Source organism: Archocentrus centrarchus, chromosome 9 (assembly GCF_007364275.1).
Source record: "Archocentrus centrarchus isolate MPI-CPG fArcCen1 chromosome 9, fArcCen1, whole genome shotgun sequence".
Taxonomy (NCBI): Eukaryota; Metazoa; Chordata; class Actinopteri; order Cichliformes; family Cichlidae; genus Archocentrus; species Archocentrus centrarchus.
In genome coordinates, this window is record NC_044354.1 from 15,067,644 (window position 1) to 15,082,042 (window position 14,399).

At 41.8% G+C, this 14,399-nt stretch overlaps 1 protein-coding gene across 2 annotated transcripts; it reads right to left on the reverse strand.

Annotated features, from left to right (window-relative positions):
• Positions 1 to 423: 423 nt before the first annotated feature.
• plekha2 (pleckstrin homology domain containing A2) lies at positions 424 to 11,098 on the reverse strand. 2 transcript variants are annotated; one of them, XM_030738319.1, is made up of 12 exons: positions 10,836 to 11,097; positions 8,138 to 8,298; positions 7,958 to 8,014; positions 7,514 to 7,562; positions 7,288 to 7,385; positions 6,002 to 6,130; positions 5,739 to 5,828; positions 5,581 to 5,649; positions 5,314 to 5,384; positions 4,303 to 4,366; positions 3,064 to 3,141; positions 424 to 2,951 (listed from the first exon to the last, which is right to left on the reverse strand). In XM_030738319.1, the coding sequence occupies exons 2-12, from the start codon at positions 8,276 to 8,278 to the stop codon at positions 2,496 to 2,498; spliced, it is 1,302 nt and encodes a 433-aa protein (XP_030594179.1). In that variant the 5' UTR covers positions 8,279 to 8,298; positions 10,836 to 11,097; the 3' UTR covers positions 424 to 2,495. The 2 variants fall into 2 exon arrangements, with proteins under 2 accessions (XP_030594179.1, XP_030594180.1); XM_030738320.1 differs by lacking the exons at positions 7,288 to 7,385; positions 7,514 to 7,562 and having other exon boundaries at positions 10,836 to 11,098.
• Between the last annotated feature and the right edge of the window lie 3,301 nt (positions 11,099 to 14,399).

Here is a 14,399-nt window from a genome sequence, read left to right on the forward strand (position 1 = left end):
ACTCTCACCAGTCGCACAGCTGCACTAGGAGGCACAGAGGGAAGTGGACAGGGGTCAGGGCAGAGTTTTAGGGCAATTTATCTAATGGATTTTGCACTGGATGTGTGAAACACTTCACTTAACTCAGCCTCCAGCCACTAAATTGGCATGTGCATGGATGCTCATGTTTGTGTCTATAAGTCATGCATGTGTTTTAAGGTGACAGTGTTAAAGGGCAATTGCGCTGGCACTGACCCTTTGAATGTTTGGAAGTTGGGCATTTTTGCCCTTTAGAGAGAAAAAAAGTTTTTAAGACTCACTAAGATCACTTCTATCAAAAGGTACTTGGTTTAAAATCTCTACCAACATATAAAGCATTACATGGCAGAGTAGGGAAAGCCATAAACATTAAAAAAAAAAAAAATTATCAAAAACAGTCCAAACTAAACAAATAAAAAGCCTCGTTTTATTTACAAGAAAGAAAATTAACATTACTTGCAGGCAGATGAGTGCACATAGCTTCAGAAAACGGAAACAGGAATAAACCTGGTACCACATCAATAAAATCTGTAGGTGAGCCTATTAAGCGTGTACAAAAAAAAGGGGCATAACCTAAGAGGAAACTGTAGTATGTGGTGTGAAAGCAGTGACAAAACAAGGAAAAAAACAAGTAAAAAGAAACACAAAGTGCAGATAAAATGATCAAAAGTAGTGGCAAATCTTCCCAGATAACGCCGCAAAAAGAAAATTGCTTTACCAACAGCTTAGCTAAATTTTATAAGTACCATGAAAACACTGCAGTATTAGTATGTTACCGTGTTATAACCAAACAGAAGAGTCACAGTTTACTGAAAATTGATCTTTTAAGCCAAGTATTAAAACATAGTGGTGGATATGAAAGCCCTGAGAGGCAAGTGAGAACAAAAACAAATATGATGATCTATTTGCAAAATCAAACTTGTTTTCTATTTTGGATTTATGAACTCTATGAAACAAACAAACAAACAAACAAAACACTAGCGCTGGTTTGCCACGGATATTTTTTCTAAATTCGGCACATGAAAAAGAGAAGCAAATTTTTTGAGTAACTATATTTTTTCTGGCTGTGAATATGAATGAAAGAAAAGTTGCCAGTGTCAGGATCATTTTAGTATGAAGTTACTTTAATCTCATGTTGTAAAAATCTTTCGCAGGGAAAACGTGTTTTTCTACATTTCATTTTTTCCAATGAAAACAAGTGAGAAACGTTTTTTTTCCCTGCATTTTGTCACTTGTGTAATATTTTTGTTGGCCACAAGAGGGTAAAAGAGGCCACCTAAAACTAAACTAAAAGCATTTAATTCCTTCGTGCACCCTTAAATACAGGGTACATATATTATGTCTTTAGAAGTTATCTAAAATTCCCATCTTGCTTCTCTTACGTAGGTGGGTTAGGGTTTCCGAGCATGCTACAAGAGAACATGCCAATGGACACAAGCTGAAGTAAATTGTGTTGATACAGATGTTATCCTGCACACGGTCATTAGTGTTACTCTTCTTCACATCAACAGTACAATCTTCCTAGTAACTTAGAGTTGCTGCTGTGGAAGGCATGGTGAGCCGTGGGTGAAATTATTCAAATGGTTAGAAAAGCCCCCTTTAAAGACACAATAATCCAACTAGAGGGAAAGTACGAATGGCTTAATCTCTTATTTAAAACATGGAGTGGTGGTGTAATGTGGCTAAAATGAGGCCTATGCAAGCAAACACTCCAGAAATAGAAAAAAGCCTTTTTTTTTTTTAAACCCCCTATCTTTTTTCACAGATTTAGCAAAAAGTAAATAAACAAAAAAAAAAAGTTACTTGTTCTAAATCCATACACATGAGAGAAAACAATATGGATCAGATTTAGAAATAGCTCACCAGAATTCCCCCCCTCACTTGCCTCTGAGGGCTTTCAGAGCAAACACATAAACGGGAATAAAATGCTTGTGAATTATCCTGTGAGGCTTTTCACACACGATGCCTCTCAGGAGCAGAGGAGGAAAACAAAACTAAAAATGACCGATACATTTAAACGCAAAAAAAAAGCTTGAATATAAAACTATAATATGAATGTGAACACTTGTAGCTGGGGTGATACTGTGATCCTGCTAATACAAATTTGGTGATAATGGAGAGCAAGAGTGAAAGCGTGTGCGGTAATTTTTAAGTCTGCGAGAACAATTAAACGAAATCATTCAAGTTTTCAGAGGAAGTTGCACTTAAAAAACAAAAAGCAAAAAAACAAAACCAAAAACAAAACACTCCATCTCATTTTTTTCACAGTCTTGTGTACAACAAGCACTACGCCTCTTAGCCTTCCTCCAGCCAGGTGCATCCTTCATCTGCAAAACTGCTACTTCACCAGCTGGGGGCACCAAGCTCATGGAATGGCATTGAGGCAGATGGTCACAGTGTCCCTTCAATAGCAGTCACATTCATTTAAAACAGGTACCGGTATAGCCCACACAGGACTCTGCTCAAACCTCTCTGGACTACACATCTGTGGTGCGGATGCTGTCGTCATCCAAGCTGAACGGAAAGCTGCAGGCGGTTTGAGGCTGAGGCTGCGATCGGTGCCTCCGACGCCCGGTCGCCGCATCTGCGGATGCTGTGAGCATCCCCAGTCCACTGGTCGAAGGTGCTGGATGTGCACTGGGGCAAGGGTTTGGAGCAGAGAGGGAGTTAGAGGAGGAGGAAGCAGAGGAGGAGGTGGATGAAGAGGAGGGCGAAGGCAGAGTGGCCACAGAGCTGAACGCGCTGTCATCATCCTCGGTATCCACAATAGAGGGTTCACACGGCGGAACAGGTGTCCAGGGCTGCCAGCCTGGTGCCACAGAGCACGACTTGACCAGTGTAGGTCTCCTTTCTGCTTCAATTTGCTGACCACGAGACGTAGAGGAAGGATTATGACTCCGATAGTAAGAAGAAGAGCGTTTAAAAGAAAAACCCTGCAATTAAAGAGACAAAAACATCAGCATTATGATTCATAACCAAGAATTTCCACTTTTCCCTTAATTTGTAGCTAGAAGGAAGGAATTATACATTTCTGAAGATAGTGACCTTAGAGGGACCCCTGAAATCCTGGATCTTCACCTGAATGTCCCTGATCCAACCATGCATGTCCTCTGGAGAGTCTGTCTGTGGATGGAAGGTGCCTGTGTTACTTTTCACACTAGCTTTTGTGTCAGTTATAGAAAAACAACAACAGTCGGCACAAGGTGCTCTATACTGTAAGATAAAGACCCTACAATGAGAGAGAAAACCCCCCAAAAATCAAACAATTCCCCTATGAGCAAGCACTTGGAGACAGTGGGAAGGAAGAACTCCCTTTTTACAGGAAGAAACCTCTGGCAGAACCAGGCTCAGGGAGTGGCAGCCATCTGCCACGACCAGTTGGGTGTGACGGGAAAGAGTTCAAGGCTAAGTGCCTGCTTTAGCAGGTAGTGAGAGTTCAGCAAACATATTGCTGTTGTTTGAATGTAACACAAATATTGATCATAACCCTAATTGTCTTTAACCCAAGCCACGTAGTAGATGAGCTGATTTCAACAAGTCAGAGATTTATGAACATCAGTATATATATAGATAAATATATAGGCCCAGAGGCAACAATGATGGCAGCCAAAGAAATCCTTCAAGTTACCAGTACGTGATAGATCACTTAAAAACTGCAGTGATCCTCAGTTGTAACAGTACTTTTTGTCATATGTTTATGTTCAAAAGAATGTATGCCAGCAGATCACTATCTACCCTCAAGCTATTAAACATCTATAACGGCCTCCGGCTCCAATATTCATCTTTATTTTAGTTTAAGATCATTTCTCATTATGGCATCCGCTCATGTAATGAGGAGGTCTGGGTATCCTGCCCTGTTTACTTCAGTTTATTATTTGTTTTTCACACTTCCTTTTTTTTTCTTGCACAAACAAACAAAAGCGCTCATGCCTGCAGTCTGTCTCTCTCCCAGCACTTCCTATCTGACCCCCCCCCTCCAGTGCCTCAGTCAGCTGTTCTCCCAAGGGGGGGTGGAGGGTGAAACGGATATTATTGTTGTTATGGTAACAGATGGCAGTGCCCCTTTCACAAAAACAAACTTCGCATGCTCCTTGAAAAAGCGGCTGTGCCACACATCAGCAGCAGAGCATTCAGAGAAAACATGTCAACACATCAGGACGGATTCACCGGGGAATGCAGAGAGTCTAAAAATACGACAAGGACCTTCCCTTCAATTTAAATGAATGCAGACTTTTTTTTTTTTTTTAATGAGTGTTATATACAAAAGGAAAAAAGAGGTTTTACCTGAATGTAGAAAGTTCGGCTGCCGGTGATGATCTCAAAGAGATTATCTCTCAGCAGGAGATCCCTGATGCGACACAGAAAGTGAAAACTTAACAAAAGCTAGAACTCAAGTCCAGGAGGTATATACAAATGAATCCATTAAATTTGCAACTGAAGCTTAACTTTAAGTCTAGACTGACTATTTATTAATGGAGAAAAACAGAGGCTTTAAGGGTGGGGGTGGAGCACTGGGTCGGCTGTAAGAGTGCATATAGTGAGACAGTAGACGTGAAAATAAATGTCCATATTGAAACTGCAAAAGCTCGTGACAAAAATCCAACAAAGTTATTTTCCATGTACTTTTTAAAGATGCACAGCTTGAGCTTGTCACTTTTCCAGCTGTCAAGTTGTGCTCAGTGGTAGACTTTAATACAGGATCATGAGCTAAAACCAACACCTGTACAATAGGAGTTGAGGTTCATCCCTCGCTGAATCCCTCTCAGTGATGATTTACAGCTCCATATTTTCTTGGACTCTCTACTAGAGTAGCTGTGAATGATTGACAGCTCCAAGCAATTCTTAATTTTCTTGAGCCATGGTGCATCTGTTTTAGCTCCCTTTAACCATCTTCTGATTTGCTACCCTTCACAAACAAAAGGTTTGAGCAGTGGGTGGAAGGAGCTTCTGTGAGATGACTATAAAGAGGATATATCTCTCACTATCTGAAGGCTGAACCTTTGGCTCATTAGGATTACTTGCAGGCATGCTGACATCATTATTTGAAACTTTCACCACCTTTGTTAGGAAGATATATGACTTAGATTTAACGGCTCACTTTAAAGCCTGTAAAACTGATGCAAAGGTGTTAAGGATAAACTTGTCCATACATGTGATGCAACACGTAAAAACCGGTTAAGAGTGGATCATCTGCTCACATGCAAGTATTCGGAATTGTTTACATAATATAGAGATAACCAGACAGAGAGAAAACAAAAATGCTGGCAGACAGACAACTGTTCATGTTTGACTCACCCCGACTTGACAAGGCATTCATGCACCTTCTGAATGTCCCTCAGTGGAATAGATCGGAGAGGCTCTTTTTCCTAGGACAGATATATATATATGTTTTTTTTTTCCACATTGTATCATTTTACTTTTTTCATGCTTTGTCTGCTGTAACACTGTAATATTCCACCTTTTGTGATAAACCATTTCTTATTTTATCTTATATTCAAAGGCCACAGTCACTCCTAAGCATGTAGAAACAAGGGGAAAAAAATTAAAAGCCTGGCTCCTCACCATCTCAGACTTGTAGTAACTGACTGTGTTGTCATCCAGGGTGAAAAACCGCCTCTTCCAATTCTTCCTCTGAAACACATACCACATTACTGTTTGCGCACACGCTCCTTTTTAACTCAGGCTCAGACTGAATCTGTTACAAGACGCTGGGCACTCACCACATTTCCTTGTTTAACACAGTAACCACATCTCAGCACACCCGGCCGGTTGCCCTTCCTCTCTCTCCCTTCTGCCTCTTCGTTGTCATTCTGAAACATTTCACAAAAACCATTTTCATTATCATTTTAGGAGTCACGGTCAATGTAACCACCACTGTCAATATCTCAAACTAGCTTATGCACACCGCATCTTTGTGTGTTTAGCATTCTGTGTGTAGCATTGTCATTTATGGCACGGTCGGTTTCAGCTTCCTCCGCTTTACCTGAATCAGAGTGTGCACCACCACACCGCCAATAATCTCAGCCTTGTAGGCCTGTCTCTTTCCTCCTTGAGCGTCACTGATCACTGCGGTCACATCGGACTTCACAGGTGCAGGGCAAGACTTGGGCACCTGTGAACAGACAGGACAGCTTTAAGAGCAAATAAGAGGACTTAAATTGTTGAATTTCCACAGCTGCTCTTGCTTGTGTGGCTCTGTGAATATTGCCACAATCCCGTGACTGTTTTAGTGCACAGATAACAGGAAAAACAGCTTGAATGTGATCTGTTATGAATGCTTGCAAGCTTTCTCAAAAGCCACTGATGCACACTGGTAATCAAGTGTAATAAAGTTAATTAGACACTCAAATTTTAGCACTTCTTTTGGGGTGTGCATATCCAATAGGAAACAAGAAAAGAAGAAGACCCCCCCCCCCCCCCCCCCCCCCCAAAAAAAAAACAAAAAACAAAAAAAACCAACATAGAGCAGAAACAGTAATAGGGTTGTGTGATGCTGTGCTCAATTTTGTGCATTCAGAGCCATTATTTATCCTACAGTTTCCACACTAATAATACATCTCAATCATGCATTTATCATTTATTAATCATAAGTAAATATTTAATAATAATTGCAATAAATCTAGATGAGACAGACAAAATAATCATATCATTTGAAGTGAAGCATTTTAATAACTGCTTTTTTTTTTTTTTTTACTGTGGTCTACGTTTATTTGTGCATTTACATCATGACCTTTAAAAAAAAAAAAAAAAACCAAAACAAAAAAACACTAGCTCACAAAAAAGAGAAAAAAGGAAAAGGAAAAAAAAAAAAAAAAAAAAAAGGCGGCAGAGCAGCCCTGCCCTCAATAGGGAAGTGAAAACGAGTGAACAGTGCCGTTTCCTGTGTCAGTGAGCAGGTGAGAGAAGCAGAGAAACACTCTTCTCTGTTACCTGCCATCGTGAGACTGAATGTCACTGATCAACGAGGCTCCCGGGCATTTCACTGAGCATACACACAAATATTATGCAAATACATATATACATGTTTCAACACCTTCACCACAGTGACGTTTGTGTTATCACTCTTTTTCTTGCACATTCACAATTTCCTCATTCAGCAGTGTGTGTGTGAAGGGGTATTTGTGGGCAGCGTGCTGGCATTTGCACCCGCCTGGGCCAAACTGGTTTCAGTCTCACCACCGCAAAATTGCAGCTTCCTGCCCTCAGGTGGAAACAAATCCCCCATCAATAACTGCTAGATTGAGCGTTCTCTTGTGTAATGGCACTTACAGTTATCTTGCTGGCCTTGTTGAGAGCAGCCACCCAGTCTCTCATGTCAGTCACATCATTGGCTTGCAGGAAGTACCGTCGTGAAAGTGCATTGATGACTGCAGAAAAAGAAATCAATTTCATGAATATCTACAATGACTGCACTGGATAACATGATCACATATGGGAAATTATGTGATTGTTAGCTACTTCATCAGCGTGACTCTGTGTTCCCCTGAAAACTCACCAAAGCAGAACTCAGTCTTGGGTTTTTGCTTCGTTGTAGCTTCACTCACCTGAGAAAAACGAGAGAAGAAAAGAAAAGTGAAGGAGAGGAAAAAATAGGGAAGAGAAGATTCACATTTTTGACATTGATTTGACTGAGCGTCCAGGGAGAAGCTTTCAGCACTGCAGTGCAGAGAAGCCAGATGTCTTTATCTTTGGTTAGCTCAGTGAGTGTGCTGACATCTGGAAAACTTCACAACGTCTGCCTCAGTTCTGTGCTGCATGTGACCGTTAACTAGAGATAACTCTGACCTCTTTGTGTATCTATGAACTCTTGCACGAATTTGCATGTTATTTGTGTGTATTCTGTGAATTCCTGTGTGCTTGCTTTTTAGATATCTAAGTTAGTGCACTCGACTTTACAGTATGCAACCACATTGCAGAGGCAGGCGTGAGAGTGGTTTACCTTAGAAATATAGGTTAATCTCAAGCTGCCAACAGAGCTGGCTCCACTGGGCAGGTTCTGCATACAAACACAAATACACAGACTTGTCATTGGCTCAGAGTCCAAGGTTATTTGGCTGCGATTGGTCAATTTAATTTCCTCTTGCTGTTTGTGAAAGTGTGGGTTGTGCATGTGGCGCACCTGAGGGTTGTCCATATACCACAGCAGTGCATTTCCCTGCGTGTCAAGGATGAAGTATCGTCTCTGGAAGCGGCAGCTGTTCTCCTTCTCCTCGATGTCCAGGAAGCCGCACACACGGTTCAGCCGGTCCACGTACGGCATGCTGCCGATATCACATATCACTGATACCGACGGACAGTTAGGAAGACAAAGGCTCGAGTGAGATGGACAAAATGTGAAGGGAGCAACAGAAAGACTAGACAGACTAATAGGACAGAAAGGCAAAGACAGACAGATGTGGAGGATAAATCATCTTTCATTTAGTGCTCAAACACACACAAGCACACACGCTCGCACACACAGGAAGGAATAGACCCACTCGCACTCAGCAGTTTTTCATGTGACGTGATTGAGGCTGAGCAGCAAACCCTGAAGCCTGAGGCTGAGCTGAGGCCCTCCACCACAGCCAAAAATTACAGACTGCACTCATGATCTGCACACACGCACATTTCCACTGGCCAGAGAAGAGAGAGGAGAGGGAGAAAAGGCAGGGAGAGAGGGAGGGAGGGAGGGAAGAAAGAAGATGAGAGGAGGGGGAGAAAGTTGGTGAGATGTGTTCATTGAAACGATGCCATGCGTGTGAATCACTGAGCTGCTGACTGATTCCTCAACGCAGTTAAGGCTCCTTCAGCTCAGATACTCAAGCATGATAAGAGTGCCTCTCTTCTATAGGCTTTCAATTCAATTTAATGAATTGGCAGACACCTCATAGTAACTTTAATTGTTTTTTTGGTTTTTTTTATTTCTGTTTGGGGGTGGGGTGGGGGTGGAAGGCTTCTGGCTTCATTTATATTCTTGTCCTCCTTAAGTTACTAAAGGAACTTTCAGTCGATGGTGCCTCTTTTGCATCTCTGTGGACTGAACGCGAAGTAATCACAAAGACAAACTGCAAAGTTGGATGCACCAAACAATCAAACAAAAAAATCCATCTGGCAGGTCCTTACTTCGCCAAATATTTGAATCTATGGAAAGGCTTGAATGTAATGAGGCCAGAAAGGTAATGTGATGGCAAACTAGGCCACATCTGTGACTGATCGTTTTATACAAGACCAAAAATTATAACGTGACAGTCATATAAAATACATAATCAAGACTGAATGGCTGTCCGCCCTGCCAGTACTTTTACGGGATCGTCCTGGCTCAGAAGCCTTCAGGAGATGGAAATTATCAACATTTCCATGAAAATATTCAGACAAGTCGCTCAGAGGAACACAAGACAGACAAAGAAATACAAGCAGAAACACAGAAATATGGCATCTTCACTGTGCCGACGGCCCTCCAGTGAAGCTATTTTTAAGTTCATACGTAAGAAAATGCTTCATTTTGAAACTGCTTTGAAAAAATTAGTGGGTTGTGCCTCTGATCCGTTAGTCTGTTGCTACTTAAATAGGTCAAAGATACAGAAGCACTCTGCAGAAGGTCTTGGTGTAATGGAAAAAATTAAAATGATGCCACAGAGGTCAGCTCTGACAGTAGCACACTCCCCACACATACACCCGTGTACACACACATGTAAATCATTTGGGGTATCAGAAAACATCTGGCTTTGCCATTGCAGAGAGAAGCAGCGGTGAAGCTGTGGCATCGTTGGCAAAACTTTCCCGATAAATGTCATGTAAACTGTCTTTACATTTCTATCAAATACCCTGGCTTTGAGACGTGGCAGGATACACACATACATGCATAAAGCAATTAACAGATTGTGTGCAGGAAAACAGAAAACAATGTACAGATCACAGCAGCGATAGCAGTGTTGTCATCTTATGCCACTTCCAAGGTAATGAAGTGAAACCCACCTACACTACCTTTACAAATCTGCTTTATATGTGTGCAAGTGCAGTCTCTCACTAGACTGGCATAAACTGATAGTAAAGCTTCTGCACACCTAAACAGATGTGTGGTGTGTCTGGATTTAAGATGAAATTCAGTCGTTCTTCTTAATCACTCAGGGAACTTACAGACAGACTTAATACAGCACTGTAGCATCTTTTGTTTTGCCTGGTAAATGCTTCACTTTGTTCTCAGATTTATCAAAGTTCACCACAGAGCTGCTAAAGACAAGGCTCAGTAGTTCTGCCTCTGGCATTTGAGTCAACTTTGACACGTGAAAACAGTGAATAGCTCTTTAATAAAACCACAGCTTGTTGTGTCATCAAACAACCTTCACCTAAGTAGTTTCCACAGTCCCTAAATTAATCTGGATGTAAAAACAAACAAAACAAACAAAAAAAGACACTGCTCTCAAAATATTGTATAGAAGCATAAAAGATCTTGAAATCCTGTACATAACTGGGGTTTCTTCATCTAGTTTCCAGAGCTATTTTAAGATGACATTTTGTGGATCAGTTAATCGAGAAAATCGTTGAACTGGCAATAAAACCAGTTTCGTGCAGCACGCCCGTGGATGCCAAGTTTGACTGCCGAGTGTTCCACGTGATTATGAGCATGCAGTGAAAAGTGCTTTTAAAAAAATGTGATCAGGCACAATTACTCAGCAACACCTGACAGACATTACATTTATTCAGCTCAGATGACCTGCACTGACTCACCAGATCCAACGACTCAACGGCCTGCCACACCTACCGTACCATCCGCGCGCACACACACACACAGACACACAAAGTCAGAGTCACAAAGTACCCTTGTCGACTTTACTTACCCGCTGTGGAGAGTCGGTGTGCGCCACAGCCAGCGCCCCGCAGGGCTACGAAGCAGAGGAGAGAGAAGCGAGTTTGGTGAACGGGAGCATGCTAAATAAAGTTTTTAAAGCCTGAAACAAGCAGTGGATATTCGCGAGACCGGCGTGCATGAAACCCCAACACCCTCTTCAATTTGTTTGTGTGATCGGATTACAGAATACTTGTCTTTTTTTCCGGGTTGGACGTTTCATTATTAGAATAAACCAGCCCCGGATGTGATCTATGCGTCCCCTGAGCACAAGCAGGGCTCTCCTCCTCCTCCTCCTCCTCCTCCTCCAGTCTGTTACTGCTGTAAACTCAACAGGTCTTTCTCGCTCTCTCCTTTTACCTTCGGTTTTGAAATTGCGAAAAAATAGGAGGGATAACAACAATAACAACAATAATAATAATAATCATAATGTGGCAGAGCTGGAACAAGCACAAGACACGCTCTGATGAACCCGGTGGTTCATATAGAAGAGCTGAAAAGGAAGGGAGTGTAAACCTGGATAAACAGGAATACAAGGAACATCGTGTCATTTCCACATTTGACATGGCAGGTGAGCCTGTCAGGTGCGAGATGATGTGCCAAAAGCAGTTGGTGCTTTAGGCCTACATTTAAATCTTCTCCACCAAAAGCGGGGCTGTTGTTACTATTTTAAAGATACTAAATGCCACTCCAACTGCCTCACAGGAACATTTCATATAGCTTTTTTATATTTTATTTTATTATTCTTTTTTAAGCTGTTGTTTCAGAGGTTTTCAACCATTTCAAGAAACCTTCAAACCTATCCATTTCATCAGAGAGGGAGCTGGCCGCAGGCAGGTTGTTTCATCATGTACTTTCATGTCAATCTGTTGAAAGAGCTCCTCTTCAGACCTTTAACCCCACAAATTCTCATAAATGTCACATGACCCGCAGCGTCATCAATGGCAGCCGCAGCCCTACATGACAGTCCCACAGCTGCACTATGTAAATAAAGAGAAAACATTCAGTTATTTTGATTAGTTTGTGGAACTGGAAGAGTTGAAGTTACAACTGCTTGTAATCACGTGCAAAAAAAATATGCAAATATCCTTGTGGGAAATATATTTCATGAAAAAGCTCTGTGATTAAACTTATAAATTACTAACCCTATAACCTGAAACTGTACTTTTTTGTTTGCAAAATCCTTACTTGCAAAACAGTAACTTCAGTGTCAAATATTGTGTAAAATATTGGCCCATCCATCTTAGAATGTCACAAAATGTAAAGCGGCTCAGAGCAGTCTAAGAAAATACCGAAGGATTGCTTCACTTTTTGTTCCACCTTTTCACGAAAGTGACCGCAGTTGGAGGCGTGTTATGAAACTCCTGCAAGATAAAAAAAAAAAAGAGGGCTTAAAAGATGAACTGACCTGACCTCTTGGTTTCAACACCTCACTATGTCTAGTAAAGATTCCGGGTTTAAAGTTTTCACACGTGTAAAGTCTGAGCCGGAGCGAAGCCCGCCACCTTTGTACGAGCTACACTGATAAACATCTACATTCACAGGAGAGACTGTGTTGAGTTTTCTTGCTTTCGGTGAAAATTGTGTCCTCCCGTTAAGAGGAAGTGGTTGCACGTCATATGACCTGCCTCAGGACGGAGACCTACCTCACTGATTTCATATCCTGTGGCGACTGCACAGAAATCAACTTATCACTGTTGCAAAAGGAAGCTTTGAAGTTTCCACAGACCCTTCTTTTATTGCTGAAAATCACAGACTGAATGTTTCCTTTGCTGCACAGATAATTCTAGAGATGTGCTTTTACATCAGGGACATTAGTAAACACAAATGTAGTGAAATGCAGGGTATCAAATGCCACACCAAGGTTACTTCAGCCACAGTTTGACATGCACTGCACCCACACACGAAATGAGGGTGTGATTAAGTCTCTCTTTATTCAGACAAGTTTGCATACAGAAAAATGAACAAATAAAGTACTATAGGTATCATCACAGACATTTTAAACCCTTTTTTTCTTAAATAAGTTTCAGATTACCATGCAACACAGATGCATTTTGTGATTATACTGTATAGTGTGAAGCAAGCTGTGCACTAAACTAATGAGGCACCTCATCACTTACCAAAACCACACCCAAGGGTACACCAGAGCTGTGAGTTGTTCTTAACTTTGCACACATTTATTCACCACAAATACTCCCAGGTTCAGATTCTCTTAAATTCAACAAGCCACTATAGAAAAGGAGGTTACTATTTTAGAGGATGTTGAGAACTTACACAAAGGGAGCCGCTTAAAGCAGCTTGTACCTGCAGAAGAGACCACACTGCTTCAGTTTACCACCACAGCCATCAGAAACCTTCACAATTTTTGTCTCAAACCACATGAAACTCTGTAACTCAAATCCTTTTTTTGAACTTAGCAGATAAAGAGGAGGTGATGAATCACTTGACGGGGGGGGGGGGGGGGGGGGGGGGGGGGGGGGGGGGGAAAGGAGGAGGTGGTGGAATTTAGAGGTGACTCAAGGCCATACGCAGCAGCAGGGCTATGATCAGCAGGACTGGACTGGAAGAAATTGCCCCTGTGCTGTTGAGATGACCACCATGGCTGTGACTCTTGTGGGGGCCATTGCAGTCATCGCCAAAGCAACACTGCATCTTGGCTCCGGAGGTGCCGCTGTTAGCCTTCTCACAGAAAGCCTTGTATGTGCACGACTTCATCACAGTGTCTGAAAGAGAGCGGGTTAGAGAAGGCCACAGGTAAGTTACTTTGACACAACTGTAGATGCACACAAATAGGCACACACAAGAGAAGCAAAAAGAGATCTGTGATAGTTACATGCTTGTTCACTAATATGCCAAAAGCTTTAGGTAATTTTGATGCATAGAATACTGTCAGATGTATCTGATCTGTTACAAGTTTGTTCTGTAAAATAACCTCAAAATATCGCCAGATTCATAAACAACCATCTTTAGTCACAATAAAAGGTCCTGCAACAGATCTTTTAGAAGAGTTGAATACACGAGGAAGGAGAAGCAGCTGAGTGAGTTTTATTAGTTTGTGGTTGACAGATATTAATATTGACTTTAAAACCTCTTTTGATGGCAATGGAAAATGTTTGAGCACTATTTTAAGGACTGCTGGTTTCCTTAATATGTGACAGCATCAAGCAGTCGGTTGTCAGTGTTGTGCTGACCTCTAGTGAGGCACTATTGTATCCAGCAGCATCACACTGCTTCTGCGTGTTTTTCCATGTCTTTGTATTACTGTGTGTTTACTCACTAGGCCCAGTGATGGTGGAGCAGGCATCAGCGTACTGAGGACAGGAGATGGAGCCCTGACGGTTGCAGTCGTCCTCATTGGATGCCACGCATGTGTGACATTTGAGAGCATGACCTTCGCAGACAGGACAGGAGAGTGCGCCTGGCTTGAGATTAAGCATGCATATTCAAAAGGTGGGTGCAAGCATGCAGACATACAACCCTGTTCTTATTAGTCCATTCACGGGCACGCACACACTGAGCAGAGTATAAAGCTTCTGTCCCCTCCTCTAATTTGAGA

Excerpts from the sequence above, each read along its gene's own strand:
- plekha2 (XM_030738319.1), bottom strand. The coding sequence starts at position 8,278 with ATGCCGTACGTGGACCGGCTGAACCGTGTGTGCGGCTTCCTGGACATC. Across the intron at positions 8,015-8,137 it reads GGTATATGGACAACCCTCAG|AACCTGCCCAGTGGAGCCAG; the intron begins GTGCGCCACATG and ends GTTTGTATGCAG. Across the intron at positions 7,563-7,957 it reads GATTAACCTATATTTCTAAG|GTGAGTGAAGCTACAACGAA; the intron begins GTAAACCACTCT and ends CGTTTTTCTCAG.